Source organism: Oncorhynchus masou, chromosome 21, assembly GCF_036934945.1.
Source record: "Oncorhynchus masou masou isolate Uvic2021 chromosome 21, UVic_Omas_1.1, whole genome shotgun sequence".
In the NCBI taxonomy this organism is placed as follows: domain Eukaryota; kingdom Metazoa; phylum Chordata; class Actinopteri; order Salmoniformes; family Salmonidae; genus Oncorhynchus; species Oncorhynchus masou.
The window spans coordinates 13,102,417-13,120,560 of NC_088232.1; the positions used below are offsets into that span (position 1 = coordinate 13,102,417).

General features: G+C 42.8%; 1 protein-coding gene across 2 annotated transcripts in view; it reads right to left on the bottom strand.

The window, feature by feature from the left end:
* The window catches only part of LOC135507825 (long-chain-fatty-acid--CoA ligase 1-like), a 50,607-nt gene extending 46,691 nt beyond the window's left edge, over positions 1 to 3,916 (bottom strand). The window contains exon 1 of one of the 2 annotated variants that reach the window (XM_064927505.1): positions 3,827 to 3,916. Coding sequence is in view for 1 of the 2 variants with exons in the window: in XM_064927504.1 (XP_064783576.1) it covers positions 3,326 to 3,328 (3 nt within the window). In the remaining variant the exon portion in view is untranslated. Of the gene's footprint in view, positions 1 to 3,325; positions 3,345 to 3,826 lie in introns of those variants that run through there. The other variant, XM_064927504.1, reaches the window with a different exon arrangement.
* Positions 3,917 to 18,144: the final 14,228 nt, after the last annotated feature.

Consider the following 18,144-nt stretch of genomic DNA (forward strand, 5'->3'; position numbering starts at 1 on the left):
CTTGAGATGTTGCTTCAATATATCCACATAATTTTCCTCCCTCATGATGCCATCTAGTTTGTGAAGTGCACCAGTCCCTCCTGCAGCAAAGCACCCCCACAACATGTTGCCACCCCCATGCTTGGGATGGTGTTCTTCAGCTTGCAAGCCTCCCCCTTTTTCTTCCAAACATAACGATGGTAAATATGGCCAAAAAGTTCAATTTGTGTTTCAGACCAGAGGACCTTTCTCCAAAAAAGTACAATCTTTGTCCCCATGTGCAGTTGCAAACCGTAGTCTGGCTTTTTTAATGGCGGTTTTGGAGCAGTGGCTTCTTCCTTGTTTAGAGGACTTTCATGTTATGTCAATATAGGACTCGTTTTACTGTGGATATTAGATACTTTTTTACCCGTTTCCTCCAGCATCTTCCCAAGGTCCTTTGCTGCTGTTCTGGGATTGATATGCACATTTCGCACCTAAGCACGTTCATCTCTAGGACACAGAACGTGTCTTCTTCCTGTGTGGTATGACGGCGACATGGTCCCGTGGTGTTTATACAGGTGAACGTGGTACCTTCAGGTGTTTGGAAATTGCTCCTAAGGATGAAGCAGACTTGTGGAGGTCCACCATTTCTGAGGTCTTGGCTGATTTCTTTTGATTTTCCCATGATGTCAAGCAAAGAGGTAATGAGTTTGAAGGAAGGCCTTGAAATACATCCACAGGTACACCTCCAACTGACTCAAATGTCAATTAGCCTATCAGAAGCCTCTAAAGCCATGACAACATTTACTGGAATTTTCCAAGCTGTTTAATAGAGTCAACTTAGTGTATGTAAACTTGACCCAATGGAATTGTGACAGTGAATTCAAAGTGAAATAATCTGTCTGTAAACAGTTGTCGGAAAAATGACTTGTCATGCTCAAAGTAGATGTCCTAACCGACTTGCCAAAACTATAGTCTGTTAACAAGAAATGTGGAGGGGTTGAAAAAAAGAGTTTTAGTGACTCCGGAGAGATGTTTATTCCTGTCGGCACAACGTACAAAGAATCCAAGTGGCTGTATCAACTCCGACAGCATATCCCGAGAGAGTCATTTTCTGTGAAACGGAGTATGTTACAATCCCTGATGTCTCTCTGGAAAGCAACCCTTGCCCTAATTTTATATACCTTTGTTATCTAGAGACATTCGCAAGAAATACACTCGAAAGCGGTGGGTGGTGTGCGCGCCTTCAAAGTCTGACCAGAAGACCGCTCCGTCTACCTCTTCTCTGGCGGCGTTGTTTTGGATCAGCCTCTGGAATCATCTCAAATTCCCTGGGTAGTCTGGACAAAGGATACGCTTCAGAACAGCAGTATTCCTGGTCATAGTGCTGGTAAGTTGACACCGCTCTGATATCTAATTCTTCCCAGCTCTATGTAACAAGATTCTGGGCTAACAATGTATGAAAGACATAAAACAAAATACTGCAAAGTTTCCTAAGGACTAGAAGCGAAGCAGCCCTCTGTCGGCACCATTTCGCGGCACATTTGGAGAGATGTAAACATAGACAAATATGAACCAGACTTCGTAGCAGAACACCTTTGTAATATATAGTAAAAGGCATGTGAAGATCTTCTGTAGAAGTTGCCACATGGTTGTCAGTCAACACATCGTTCATATCTGTATTTGACATGAATTCAAAAGACATGAATGCATGCTACTAAAGAAAGGTTCCATAGGGGTTGGTTTCAGACCAGATTTAGGACCTTTTAGGCAAAAAAAACTAGGGTGGGATTGGGAACCAGGCAACAGGTGGCACACAGCCTGGCTGGATGATGGATGGGTGTAAACAGGGACGGGTTCAGGATGGTGCAACGTTACAGAAACGTTCATATATAAAAGCATCGAGTAGAACAGATATGGTTGTCTGTCAAGTAGAATAAGAATCCATGTTACCTGTATTTGTTACACTTCTATCTGCGACATTGTGAACATTTCACCTCACTGAAACACATCACAGGTGACCCCTTCCATGTGTTCCATAAGCGCCAGCTGCCTACTTAAGGAAATCTACTTAATTGACTAACAAATTGGTGCGCATCAGATGCAACTAAATCTGATTTTGAAGGGCAAACATTTTTACAGGGGGGCATGCCACCACTCCCCCTTAGCTGGCAACTTTTTTTTATAATGCAGACGACTACAGAGTTTCAGGAACACACTGCCCCTAGGGGTTGTAGTCAATAAGAGACATTCACCTTTCACCTAAACCTGACCATCTTCATCAGCAGTACTGTAAATGCACTGACGAAATACTCTCCCCTTAGTAGTATATGAAAAAATGCAACTCCACATGATAACCACATGGCAGACCAATCCAGTGAAATAAAGGGTTCGCATCTCACGAATATTGTCAACAGGAGAGGCAGTTAAAACCAGCGCACTCAGTAAGTCAGTGTCAAAAACAGACTCCAGGCAACATTCCACACAATTCCACTGGGGTTGTCTGCTGTGCCACATTGAGCCAGGTATAGGCCTAGCTTATAAACGTCAAATGTTCAGGTGTTCTACCCAACCAAATTTCAAAGGCACCAGTCATTATTTGAACTTGGGCTTAATAAGTAGGCTACAACCATTGGTAACAAGTGTATGTCTTTGAAATAGCTGTGAACTTGCAGCCACCCTGAGCTGGCCTGGGCAGGGTTAAGAAAGTGTGCATTACAGATTTCTGGCAAAGAACATTGACGATTTAGTAACACCAATAAGTCTAAATCTTTCTTGCCACCTGTACTAAGCTTAACGTTTATGAACTGTTTAGCGAGAGCAAAAATAAACCTTCCTTTGAAAAAGGTCATCAAGACCGGAGTAGGCCAAATGCAACATGCTACTCCATGAAAATATATTGCTATATTGCAATTTCAACAGAACCTGATCACTTCAACGGGTATCACCCTTTCCATTTAAATGCAACGTGATAAAAATGACTGTTAATCCCAAAATCAAATCAAAAGTATTTCCATTTCGGAGGAGCCTATCGTTTTTGCTTTAATGGAAATATTATTTTATATTGCTTGTTTAAATCGTTTTTTTTAAAGCATAAGAATATTTTTCGACAATCACTGATAGCATCTCAGCAAATGGTCTCGATACAAATGACAAGGCGGGGGATGCCGCAACACAAGTTTGACAATGGATACCTTGTCTCCTTTTAGACTTGTATTACAATATTAGCTAACTAACTATGGTGTCATTCGGGCTCTTTTCACAAGTCCTAACAGCGCGCATCACGCTAATAAACGTTTCGAAACAAAGTTGAGTGTCGCATATAAACGTTTCGAAACAAAGTTGAGTGTCGCACAACACGTACCATTTCCTCATACGACCTTTTTCTTCAACCTCTTCCACTAGACTACCTCGGATATTTCGTTTTACAATTTGTGGTCGCAAGAAGTTGATATAGTTCACAGGAAGAAAAAGTTATACAGAACATAGCTATTTTAATGACTACGTGTTGATTCACCAAGCACGTTACGAAATAGGGAACGCCTGTAAAAGAGAACTGTTGTTTTCGTGATGTTTCGAGTATAGGCCTACGTCTTAAAATCCGTAGACTATCCAGCCTGCGATATCACGTAATCTGTATTGATAATATGATGGAGGTTATCTACATTTAAAAACGAATGAATCCACCAGACATCTACACCTTTTGAAAATTGAGCGATGGTGACTGGTGGGGTTTTTAATAACCCAGTTATCAATGTTATTGCGCAAACAAACAATGTATTCATTATTTTTACATAGTTATTGAGCACAAACCTGGAACAATATAATTGAATAGGCAAAGCATAAAGTTAAACAGCCAACAAACCTGTGTCAAGCAGCCTCCTCGGCGTGAACCATTCAGAATCTTTAAAGTGGATGTAGCGCTCAACAGTGCATCTCACCGGTAAAGCTGCTGCTTGGCCAATCAGTGATGCTGTCTAATATATATTTTTTTCTCACATATATTTTCAAAGGCGTGTTTTCATTGGTCAATTTCTATTGAACGTTAACGTACACCCACATTTTTTGCACATTCCATCACACTTCATTTAAGTTACATTATTCAATACACATTCAATCACCAAAAGAGTTTCAGATCATATTTGATCAAACCACTTGAATTAGTTTATTAAAGATGCTTCGACTGCAAATTTGTTCAGACAAGTTCAATTTGGTTCCAAGTTCAATTTCAACGAAATCTTTATCAGAGCAATTCATGTAACCTAGGATTGTATTACATTTCTTGTTGTTTTTGACAGCACAGTTTTGCCACATTATCAGACACTCGCTAAATTTTATCAGCATATCGAATGCGCGACCCAGGCTGGCAAAATTCTGGATCATTGTTACTCTAACTTCTGCTACACATACAAAGCTCTCCATCACCGTCCTTTCGGGAAATCTGACAACTACTCAATTTTGTTTGCCTATAGCCAGAAACTGAAACAGGAAACGCCCGTGCTCAGGAATGTTCAGCGCTGATCCGACCAATCTGATGCCACGCCTCAAGATTGCTTCGATCACGTGGACTGGGATATTTTTTATTTTATTTCACCTTTATTTAACCAGGTAGGCAAGTTGAGAACAAGTTCTCATTTGCAACTGCGACCTGGCCAAGATAAAGCAAAGCAGTTTGACACATACAACAACACAGAATTACACATGGAACAAACATACAATCAATAATACAGTAGAAAAATCTATATACAGCATGTGCAAATGAGGTAGGATAAGAGAGGTAAGGCAATAAAGAGGCCATGGTGACAAAGTAATTACAATATAGCAATTAAACACTGGGAATTGTAGGATGTGCAGAAGATGAATGTGCAAGTTGAGATACTGTGGTGCAAAGGAGCAAGATAAATAAATAAATACAGTATGGGGATGAGGTAGATTGGATGGGCTATTTACAGATGAGTTATGTACAGGTGCAGTGATCTGTGAGCTGCTCTGACAGCTGGTGCTTAAAGCTAGTGAGGGAGGTAAGAATCTCCAGCTTCAGAGATTTTTGCAGTTCGTTCCAGTCATTGGCAGCAGAGAACTGGAAGGAGAGGCGGCCAAAGGAAGAATTGGCTTTGGGGGTGACCAGTGAGATATACCTGCTGGAGCGCGTGCTACGGGTGGGTGCTGCTATGGTGACCAGTGAGCTGAGATAAGGCAGAGCTTTACCTAGCAGAGACTTGTATATGACCAGGAGCCAGTGGGTTTGGTGACGAGTATGAAGCGAGGGTCAGCCAACGAGAGTGTACAGGTCGCAGTGGTGGGTAGTATATGGGTCTTTCTTGACAAAACGGATGGCACTGTGATAGACTGCATCCAGTTTGCTGAGTAGAGTGTTGGAGGCTATTTTGCTAATGAAAATCGCCGAAGTCGAGGATCGGTGGGATGGTCAGTTTTATGAGGGTATGTTTGGCAGCATGAGTGAAGGATGCTTTGTTGTGAAATAGGAAGCCGATTCTATATTTAATTTTGGATTGGAGATGTTTAATGTGAGTCTGGAAGGAGAGTTTACAGTCTAATCAAACACCTAGGTATTTGCAGTTGTCCACATATTCTAAGTCAGAACCGTCCAGAGAAGTGATGCTGGACGGGCAGGCAGATGTGGGCAGCGATCGGTTGAAGAGCATGCATTTAGTTTTACTTGCATTTAAGAGCAGTTGGAGGCCACGGAAGGAGAGTTGTATGGCAATGAAGCTCATCTGGAGGTTAGTTAACACAGTGTCCAACGAAGGGCCAGAGGTATACAGAATGGTGTCATCTACATAGAGGTGGATCAAAGAATCACCAGCAGCGAGAGCGCCATCATTGACGTATACAGAGAACAGAGTCGGCCCGAGAATTTAACCCTGTGGCACCCCCATAGAGACTGCCAGAGGTTCGGGCAACAGGCCCTCTTATTTGACATACTGAACTCTATCGGAGAAGTAGTTGGTGAACCAAGCGAGGCAATCATTTGAGAAACCAAGGCTGTGGAGTCTGCCAATAAGAATGTTGTGATTGACAGAGTCGAAAGCCTTACCCAGGTCGATGAATACGGCTGCACAGTAATGTATCTTATCGATGGCGGTTATAATATCGTTTAGGACCTTGAGCGTGGCTGTGGTGCACCCATGACCAGCTCTGAAACCAGATTGCATAGCGGAGAAGGTACGCAGAGATTCGAAATGGTCGGTAATCTGTTTGTTAACTTGGCTTTCGAAGACCTTAGAAAGGCAGGGTAGAATAGATATAGGTCTGTAGCAGTTTGGGTCTAGAGTGTCTCCCCCTTTGAAGATTTGGGCGAGTTGCTGTGGGGAGCGCAGGGCTCTTGACCGGGGTAGGGGTATCCAGGTGGAATGCATGGCCAGCCTTCGAAAAATGCTTATTGAAATTCTCAATAATTGTGGATTTATCAGTAGTGACAGTGTTTCCTAGCCTCAGTGCAGTGGGCAGCTGGGAGGAGGTGCTCTTATTCTCCATGGACTTGACAGTGTCCCAGAACGTTTTTGAGTTGGTACTATAGGATTGCAAATTTTCGTTTGAAAAAGCTAGCCTTAGCTTACCGAACTGCCTGTGTATATTGGTTCCTAGCGTCCCTGAAAAGTTTCATATCACGGGGGTAATTCGATGCTAATGCAGAACGCCACAGGATGTTTTTGTGCTGGTCAAGGGCAGACAGGTCTAGAGTCAACCAAGGCCTATATAATTTCCTAATTCAATTTTTTTTTGAATGGAGCATGCTTATTTAAGATGGTGAGGAAGGCACTTTTAAAGAAAAAACAGGCATCCTCTACTGATGGGATGAGGTCAATGTCCTTCCAGGATACCCCGGCCAAATCAGCTGGGCTTGACAATCTGGACCCTCTATTTCTGAAACTATCCGCCGCCATTGTCGCAACCCCTATTACCAGCCTGTTCAACCTCTCTTTCATATCGTCTGAGATCCCCAAGGATTGGAAAGCTGCCGCAGTCATCCCCCTCTTCAAAGGGGGAGACACCCTGGACCCAAACTGTTACAGACCTATATCCATTCTGCCTTGCCTATCTAAGGTCTTCGAAAGCCAAGTCAACAAACAGGTCACTGACCATCTCGAATCCCACCGTACCTTCTCCGCTATGCAATCTGGTTTCCGAGCCGGTCACGGGTGCACCTCAGCCACACTCAAGGTACTAAACGACATCATAACCGCCATCGATAAAAGACAGTACTGTGCAGCCGTCTTCATCGACCTTGCCAAGGCTTTCGACTCTGTCAATCACCATATTCTTATCGGCAGACTCAGTAGCCTCGGTTTTTCGGATGACTGCCTTGCCTGGTTCACCAATTACTTTGCAGACAGAGTTCAGTGTGTCAAATCGGAGGGCATGCTGTCCGGTCCTCTGGCAGTCTCTATGGGGGTGCCACAGGGTTCAATTCTCGGGCCGACTCTTTTCTCTGTATATATCAATGATGTTGCTCTTGCTGCGGGCGATTCCCTGATCCACCTCTACGCAGACGACACCATTCTATATACTTTCGGCCCGTCATTGGACACTGTGCTATCTAACCTCCAAACGAGCTTCAATGCCATACAACACTCCTTCCGTGGCCTCCAACTGCTCTTAAACGCTAGTAAAACCAAATGCATGCTTTTCAACCGATCGCTGCCTGCACCCGCTTGCCCGACTAGCATCCCCACACTGGATGGTTCCGACCTTGATTATGTGGACACCTATAAGTACCTAGGTGTCTGGCTAGACTGCAAACTCTCCTTCCAGACCCATATCAAACATCTCCAATCGAAAATCAAATCAAGAGTCGGCTTTCTATTCCGTAACAAAGCCTCCTTCACTCACGCTGCCAAGCTTACCCTAGTTAAACTGACTATCCTACCGATCCTCGACTTCGGCGATGTCATCTACAAAATTGCTTCTAACACTCTTCTCAGCAAACTGGATGCAGTTTATCACAGTGCCATCCGTTTTGTCACTAAAGCACCTTATACTACCCACCACTGCGACTTGTATGCTCTAGTCGGCTGGCCCTCGCTACATATTCGTCGCAAGACCCACTGGCTCCAGGTAGTCTACAAGGCCATGCTAGGTAAAGCTCCGCCTTATCTCAGTTCACTGGTCACAATGGCAACACCCATCCGTAGCACGCGCTCCAGCAGGTGTATCTCACTGATCATCCCTAAAGCCAACACCTCATTCGGCCGCCTTTTGTTCCAGTACTCTGCTGCCTGTGCCTGTGACTGGAACGAATTGAAAAAATCGCTGAAGTTGGAGACCTTTATCTCCCTCACCAACTTCAAACATCAGCTATCTGAGCAGCTAACCGATCGCTGCAGCTGTACATAATCTATTGGTAAATAGTCCACCCATTTTCACCTACCTCATCCCCAGAGTTTTTATTTATTTACTTTTCTGCTCTTTTGCACACCAATATCTCTACCTGTACATGATCATTTATCAATCCAGTGTTAATCTGCAATATTGTAATTATTCGCCTACCTCCTCATGCCTTTTGCACACATTGTATATAGACTCCCCTTTTTTCTACTGTGTTATTGACTTGTTAATTGTTTACTCCATGTGTAACTCTGTGTTGTCTGTTCACACTGCTATGCTTTATCTTGGCCAGGTCGCAGTTGTAAATGAGAACTTGTTCTCAACTAGCCTACCTGGTTAAATAAAGGTGAAATAAAAAATAAAATAAAAAAGGTTGATTAGAAAGGCCTGTTTTAGGGAGCGTTTGACAGTGATGAGAGGTGGTCATTTGACCGCAGACCCCATTACGGATGCAGGCAATGAGGCAGTGATCGCTGAGATCTTGGTTGAAAACAGCAGAGGTGTATTTGGAGGACGAGTTAGTTAAGATGATATCTATGAGGGTGCCCGTGTTTACGGATTTGGGGTTGTACCTGGTAGGTTCATTGATCATTTGGGTGAGATTGGGGGCATCAACCTTAAAAGGCCGAGGTGTTAAGCATGTCCCAGTTTAGGTCACCGAGCAGCACGAGCTCAGAAGATAGATGGGGGGGCAATCAATTCACATATGGTGTCCAGGGCACAGCTGGGGGCAGAGGGTGGTCTAAAGCAAGCGGCAACGATGAGACACTTTTTTCTGGAAAGTTGAATTTTTAGAAGTAGAAGATCAAATTGTTTTGCACAGACCTGGATAGTAAAGACAGAACTCTGCAGGCTATCTCTGCAGTAGATTGCAACACCGCCCCCTTTGGCAGATCTATCTTGGTGGAAAATGTTATAGTGAGGGATGGAAATTACAATGTTTTTGGTGGTTTTCCTAAGCCAGGATTCAGACACGGCTAACACATCCGGGTTGGCAGATTGTGCTAAAGAAGTGAATAAAGCAAACTTAGGGAGTAGGCTTCTAATGTTAACATTCATGAAACCAAGGCTTTTACGATTACAGAAGTCAACAAATGAGAGCACCTGGGGGTGGGAGTGGAGCTAGGCACTGCAGGACCTGGATTAACCTCCACATCACCAGAGGAACAGAGGAGAAGTAGGATAAGGGTATGGCTAAAGGTTATAAAAAAGGCTATATGTTCCGGATAGCGTCGAACAACAACATTGATGTATACGCTTTCTCAGTGAGCGAGTTTATTAGCAAGTGCATCGGTGATGTTGTACCCACGGCGACTATTAAAACATTCGCCAACCAGAAACCGTGGATTGATGTCAGAATTCGCGCAAAACTGAAAGCGCAAACCTCTGCTTTTAATCAGGGCAAGGCGACTTGAAACATGACCAAATACAAACAGTGTAGCTATTCCCCCGCAAGGCAATCAAACACGCTAAGCGTCAATATAGAGACAAAGTAGTCGCAATTCAACGGCTCAGACATGAGAGGTATTTGGCAGGGTCTACAGTCAATCACAGACTACAAAAAGAAAACCAGCCCCGTCGCGGACCCCGATGTCTTGCTACCAGACAGACTAAACAACTTCTTTGCTTGCTTTGAGGACAATACAGTGCCACTTACACGTTCGGCTACCAAAACCAGCTGGCTCTCCTTCACCGCAGCCAACGTGGGTAAAACATTTAAATGTGTTAACCCTCGCAAGGCTGCCGGCCCAGACGGCATCCCTAGCCGCGTCCTCAGGGCATTCACCGGACCAGCTGGCTGGTGTGTTTACGGACACATTCAATCAATCCTTATCCCAGTCTGCTGTTCCCATATGCTTCAAGAGGGCCACCATTGTTCCTCTTCCCAAGAAAGCTAAGGTAACTGAGCTAAATGACTATTGCCTCATAGCAGACACTTCCGTCATCATGAAGTGCTTTGAGAGACGAGTCAGGGATCATATCACCTCCACCCTACCTGATACCCTAGACCCACTCCAATTTGTTTACTGTCCCAATAGGTCCACAGACTACTCCAGGTGGTGAGGGTAGGAAACAACATCTTCACCCCGCTGATCCTCAACACTGGGGCCCCACAAGGGTGCGTTATCAGCCCTCTCCTGTACTCCCTGTTCACCCATGACTGCGTGGCCATGCATGCCTCCAACTCAATCATCAAGTTTGCAGACGACACTAGAGTGGTAGGATTGATTACCAACAACGACGAGACGGCCTACAGGGAGGAAGTGAGGGCCCTCGGAGTGTGGTGTTAGGAAAATAACCTCACACTCAACGTCAACAAAACAAAGGAGATGATTGTGGACTTCAGGAAACAGCAGAGGGAGCACCCCCCTATCCACATAAACGGGACAGTAGTGGAGAAGGTGGAAAGTTTTAAGTTCCTCGGCGTACACATCACGGACAAACTGAAATGGTCCACCAACACAGAGAGCGTGGTGAAGAAGGCGCAGCAGCACCTCTTCACCCTCAGGAGGCTGAAGAAATTTGGCTTGTCACCAAAAACACTCACAAACTTTTACAGATGCACAATCGAGAGCATCCTGTCGGGCTGTATCCCTGCCTGGTACGGCAACTGCTCTGCCCACAACCGTAAGGCTCTCCAGAGGGTAGTGAGGTCTGCACAACGCATCCCCGGGGGCAAAATCCTGCCCTCCAGGACACCTACACCACCCGATGTCACAGATAGGCCAAAAAGATCATCAAGGACAACAACCACCTGAGCCACTGCCTGTTCACCCCTTGATCATCCAGAAGGCGAGGTCAGTACAGGTGCATCAACGCTGGGACCGAGAGGCTGAAAAACTGCTTCTATCTCAAGGCCATTAGACTGTTGAACAGCTATCACTAACATTGAGTGGCTGCTGCCAACATATTGACTCAAATCTCTAGCCACTTTAATAATTAAAAATTGGATTAAATAAATGTATCACTAGTCACTTTAAACAATACCACTTTATATAATTTTTACATACCCTACATCACTCATCTCATATGTATATACTGTACTCTATACCATCTACTGCATCTTGCCTATGCCGTTCGGCCATCGCTCATCCATATATTTATATGTACATATTCTTATTCATTCCTTTACACTTGTGTGTAAAAGGTAGTTGTTGTGAAATTGTTAGATTACTTGTTAGATATTATTGCATGGTCTGAACTAGAAGCACAAGCATTTCTCTACACTCGCATTAACATCTGCTAACCATGTGTATGTGACCAATACAATTTGATTTGATTTGACCCACTAATTAGGCCTACCCTTTTTCTCATATGGACAAACTATGATATTCTACCAGGGCAAAGGACATGATAACCTACAGTAAGCAAAGGACATTGTTTGAAGTCAGCTGATCAATTGCTTATGCTGTCTAGCCTAACTTAACTTTGTCCAACCAATGGTCCAACTAATATTAAGATTGTCAGTCAGCGGTCAAGTTACTCACACACTGTCCTCTGTGATCTCATGGTGACAACTAACATTTAGAGCAGTGGTTCCCCAACTTTTTATAGTCCTGTACCCCTTCAAACATTCAACCTCCAGCTGCGTACCCCCTCTAGCACCAGGGTCAGCGCACTCTCAAATGTTTTTGCTATTATTGTAAGCCTGCCACACACACACTATACAATACATTTATTAAACATAAGAATGAGTGTGAGTTCAAACTCAGTGCCTCTTTGCTTGACATCATGGGAAAATCAAAAGAAATCAGCCAAGAACTCAGAAAAAAATGGTAGACACCAGTCTGGTTCATCCTTAGGAGCAATTTCCAAACACCTGAAGGTACCATGTTCATCTGTACAAACAATAGTAGGTAAACACCATGGGACCACGCAGTCTTCATACTGCTCAAAAAGGAGATGCTTTCTGTGTCCTAGAGATGTACATACTTTGGTGCAAAAAGTGCAAATCAATCCCAGAACAACAGCAAAGGACCTTGTGAAGATGCTGGAGGAAACAGGTACCAAAGTATCTTTATCTACAGTAAAACGAGTCCTATATTGACATAACCTGAAAGGCCACTAAGCAAGGAAGAAGCCACTGCTCAAAAACCTTGATAAAATAGCAACTGCACATGGGGACGAAGATTGTACTTTTTGGAGAAAGGTCCTCTGGGCTGATGAAACAAAAATAGACATGTTTGGCCATAAATACCATCATTATTTTCGGAGGAAAAAGGGGGAGGCTTGCAAGCAGAAGAACACCATCCAGCAGTGAAGCACGGGGGTGGCAGCATCATGTTGTGGGGGTGCTTTGCTACAGGAGGGACTGGTGCACTTCACAAAATAGTTGTCATTATGAGGAAGAACAATTATGTGGATATTTTGAAGCAACATCTCAAGACATCAGTCAGGATTTTTTTATTTCACCTTTATTTAACCAGGTAGGCTAGTTGAGAACAAGTTCTCAATTACAACTGCGACCTGTCCAAGATAAAGCATAGCAGTGTGAACAGACCACACAGAGTTACACATGGAGTAAACAATTAACAAGTCAATAACACAGTAGGAAAAAAAGAGAGTCTATATACATTGTGTGCAAAAGGCATGAGGAGGTAGGCGAATAATTACAATTTTGCAGATTAACACTGGAGTGATAAATGATCAGATGGTCATGTACAGGTAGAGATACTGGTGTGCAAAAGAGCAGAAAAGAAAAGAAATATAAACAGTATGGGGATGAGGTAGGTAAATTGGGTGGGCTATTTACCGATAGACTATGTACAGCTGCAGCGATCGGTTAGCTGCTCAGATAGCAGATGTTTGAAGTTGGTGAGGGAGATAAAAGTCTCCAAATTCAGCAATTATTTTGCAATTCGTTCCAGTCACAGGCAGCAGAGAACTGGAACGAAAGGCGGCCAAATGAGGTGTTGGCTTTAGGGATGATCAGTGAGATACACCTGCTGGAGCACGTGCTACGGGTGGGTGTTGCCATCGTGACCAGTGAACTGAGATAAAGCGGAGCTTTACCTAGCATGGACTTGTAGATGAGCTGGAGCCAGTGGGTCTGGCGACGAATATGTAGCGAGGGCCAGCCGACTAGAGCATACAGGTCGCAGTGGTGGGTGGTATAAGGTGCTTTAGTAACAAAACGGATGGCACTGTGATGAACTGCATCCAGTTTTGCTGAGTAGAGTATTGGAAGCTATTTTGTAGATGACATCGCCGAAGTCGAGGATCGGTAGGATAGTCAGTTTTAATAGGGTACGTTTGGCGGCGTGAGTGAAGGAGGCTTTGTTGCGGAATAGAAAGCCGACTCTAGATTTGATTTTAGATTGGAGATGTTTGATATGAGTCTGGAAGGAGAGTTTACAGTCTAGCCAGACACCACATATTCTTGGTCTGAACCATCCAGGGTGGTGATGCTAGTTGGGCGTGCGGGTGCAGGCAGCGAACGGTTGAAAAGCATGCATTTGGTTTTACTAGCGTTTAAGAGCAGTTGGAGGCCACTGAAGGAGTGTTAAAGCTTGGTCACAAATGGGTCTTCCAAATGGACAATGACCCAAGCATACTTCCAAATTTGTGGCAAAATGGCTTAATGACAACAAAGTCAAGGTATTGGAGTGGCCATCCCGAAATGTTTGACCCAAGTTTAAGAAATGAAAGGCAATGCTACCAAATACTAATTGAGTGTATGTCAACTTCTGACCCACTGGGAATGTGATGAAAGAAATTAAAGCTGAAATAAATAATTCTCTCCAATATTATTCTGACATTTCACATTCTTCAAATAAAGTGGTGATCCTAACTGACCTAAGACAGGGAATTGTTACTGGGATTAAATGTCAGGAATTGTGAAAAACTCAGTTTAAGTGTATTTGGCTAAGGTGTATGTAAACTTCCGACTTCAACTGTATGTGGTTGCAAAGGGTCTTAAGTGTCTTAACAGCTCGATTTTCCAAGACAGGTTACTCTGAGCGGAGACCAATCCAGAAATCTGGCGGTGGCTTCTGATTAAAATAGATTTTCACAGAACTGCTTGTTGCAATTTCGATGAGGCTCTCTTGTTCAGATTTCGATGGACTGGAGGCAGGGCATGAAAAGGATAACAAATCCAGTTGTTTGGGTCATCTGTTTCGGGAAGGTACCTGCGTAATTGCGCACCCAACTCACTCAGGTGCTTCGCTATATCACATTTGACATTGTCCGTAAGCTTGAGTTCATTTGTGCACAAATCATACAATGATGGAAAGACCTGTGTGTTGTCCTTGTTAATGCAGACAGAGAAGAGCTCCAACTTCTTAATCATTGCCTCAATTTTGTCCTGCACGTTGAATATAGTTGCGGAGAGTCCCTGTAATCCTAGATTCAGATTCTTCAGGCGAGAAAAAACATCACCCAGATAGGCCAGTCGTGTGAGAAACTCGTCATCATGCAAGCGGTCAGACAAGTGAAAATTAGGGTCAGTAACGAAAACCTTAAGCTTGTCTCTCAGTTTTAAAAAACATGTCAATACTTTGCCCCTTGATAACCAGCGCATTTCTGTATGTTGTAAAAGTGTTACATGGTCGCTGCCCATATCATTGCATAGTGCAGAAAATACACGAGAGTTCAGGGGCCTTGCTTTAACAAAGTTAACCATTTTCACTGTAGTGTCTTAAACGTCTTTCAAGCTGTCAGGCATTCCCTTGGCAGCAAGAGCCTCTTAGTGGATGCTGCAGTGTACCCGCGTTAACACTCCACTATGTCTCCCTGTCATGGCTTTTGCACCATCAGTACAGATACCAACATGAGCAGCAGCTACGTTTGGCTACATACGGACCGTTAGTGGAATTCCCGCGAGAGAGTAACGGTTAATGTGACTGGATGTTTATTATTTGACGAGGCTACCTGTATTTGACATTGTGTTGTTATTTCGCTGAACACTAGATGGTTTAATTTTTATTTTTGGCAGTGAAATGAGGCTACTCAGGTGAGGAAAAAAAACTCACCCAAATGTATAGCCCCGTTGTAAAACATCAATGGACTTTTTGAAAATGTGAAGAAATTTTTTTTTATTTAAAAATACTTTTTTTTCAATGTGAATCACATTTTTATTTGGCGCACCCCAACAACATTGTGCGTACCTCAGCCACAGTGTCCAGATCTCAAATTCAATAGAGCAATTGTGGCGTGTCGAGTAATGGAAGCAAGCATTCAACAAAAGAGCACAGAGAAATCTGAGGGAGCTGGTGACATTCGCTAGCATTGGTCAACAACATTCCGAGCAGGTGCCTCAACCAAGCCAATGGCTGATCCTGATGATGGGGAATGAATGTAAAGTAAAAAATGTACTATTGCACAAATATGTACATTAAGGGCAGATTAAAAACAAATCTGTGTACAAGCAAAACAACACTGGATTTCTGAGAAAAGGATGTTCCATGACCACCTGTTTTATGAAATAATAATATAATAATAATAATAATGTATGCTATTTAGCAGTCTTACAGTCATGCATACAAATTTTTACGTATGGGAGAACCCAGGAACTAAACCCACTATCCTGGCGTTGCAAAAGCCATGCTCTACCAACTACTAGCTGCAGAGGACCTGTAACGGTTTTCTTGAGGTGAAGGAGAGGCGGACCAAAATGCAGCATGGTGGTTATTCATGTTTAATATATAAAGACACTATACATTAATAAACTAACAAAAACAAGAAACGTGAAAACTCAAAACAGCCCTATCTGGTGCAAACACAGAGACAGGAACAATCACCCACAAACACACAGTGAAACCCAGGCTACCTTAGTATGATTCTCAATCAGAGACAACTAATGACACCTGCCACTGATTGAGAACCATACTAGGCCGAAACATAGAAATACCCAAATCATAGAAAAACAAACATAGACTGCCCACCCCAACTCACGCCCTGACCATACTAAATAATGACAAAACAAAGGAAATAAAGGTCAGAACGTGACAGGACCGAACATAAAGGACAGTACAAAAATAGCAACTAAAAGTTTAGTGAAAGAATACGTGTATGTGTGTAGTAATAGTGTAGATGAAGACAGTTTCATAATTGTTAGTTGTTTTGGTGTTTTATCCATTACTGAAGGTGCCAATTTGGCATCTGCACTCAAAAAATGAGGGATTCAAGAAGGGTTCTTCTAAGATCCTCAAAGGTCTTTGAAGAACCTTAAGGTTCTTGGCACTGAAAAGTGCCCCAAAAGGTTCTTCCAAGAACCCCATAGGAGGTGGGGTTCATCAAGGAACCTCCTTAGTTGGAGGTTCTTGCAGGAACCAAACTGCCCAACTGAAACATTTGGATTTGAATTTGAAAGGACAGCAGTTGCAGGCACTTAACTAATTCAATTTAAGGTAAGGTTTGTCCCTTGTATGATCTAAACTGATATTGTTTTCTGATGACACCATCTATCTTTTCTTATTTGTGCAAATCTTTCTAAAACTGAAATTGGACACAATTCCATGGATATCAATCAACAAAGAGGTAAGAATATGTACTGCAGGCTATACAAATATGTTGAAGGCTAGCTGTATTGGTGCATATGACTGAACAGATCACTTTTGTGTCTGTGTCTGCAGGTATACGGACGAGGAGGCATACAAAGGTATGTATGTCAACTGGTATTGGTATGTTATGCAGATCACATTACCATCTTCCTCCCTTACCTCTTCAATGAATGTCCTATAGGCCTCTACATTATAGACAAGGTATGTCCATAATACAGTTTTTTTCATTCACATTTACCACACAAACCAAGGTATGAATACTGTCGTGTGCATGTTTTATTAATCAATCACCATGCACCATCTTCATCTACTCTATTAAAACGCATCTACACACATACACATAAAGGGTTCTTCAAATAACTTTAACAGTTTCAACTTGAATAACCCCTAACAAATACTCCAGGAACCTTTTCTTTTTAGATTGCTGTGCAAACCTGGGTCAATCTGGCCAATAGTTCTGTGCAGAACCCAGTCTGCAGCCACAACCGCAAAGTAATAAAGCAATCCACTACTAGATCCCATCTCTCACTTTTTCCCACTTGGGAAAAACGGTAGGCTGAAACGGCCATAAGCAGTTCAGGTAAAAGGGGAAAACATGGGCTGATGTGGCAGTAGGACTACATGCTCTACCCCTTTAAGCTGATGACAAACAATAATTATGAACATAATGGATTGGATTGCTATAGTGCTTTTCCACCAGATGCTCAATGCACTTTGAATTGAATGGGCGTCAACTCAACTCATCCACCACCAAGGTCTGCCTTCTTATGACAGACAAGTATAATGTCAACAATGTATTTCTGCTTCCTATTGTGGTTATAACTGGAAATGGTTCATTCTGTAATAACAATATTTCATATGTAATAATAACCATAACAGCGTCTTTCATACATCATCAGTAGTACACTGTGTTATTTTCAATCAACTTTTTATGTTAAATTACAGACTTTTTAATTTTAATAATTGGAAAGCTTTGCCTTTCTTTCGAACCTTAAATGTTTGATTATGGAAAACTGTTATTTGATAATATGATGAACCCAATTATTTGTTTTGCTCATTATTTAATTTGACCAGACCAATAGTGCACTACTAGATGTCCAATGTCCTACTACTAGATTAGGACACATCAAAGTGAGACTCAGCAAATCTTTGTTTGATGTCAGACTATCAGTTATGTTATTCAACGAAATCTAAATCTAAAGCTTAGAGCTACAGAGGATAGTCATTATTTCATTGTCAATTTGAAGAGTATCAATTTGAATGGCTGACTACATATTACTATATTCTGTATTGCAATAAAATGCATAACATTTAGAAATGTGAATGCAAG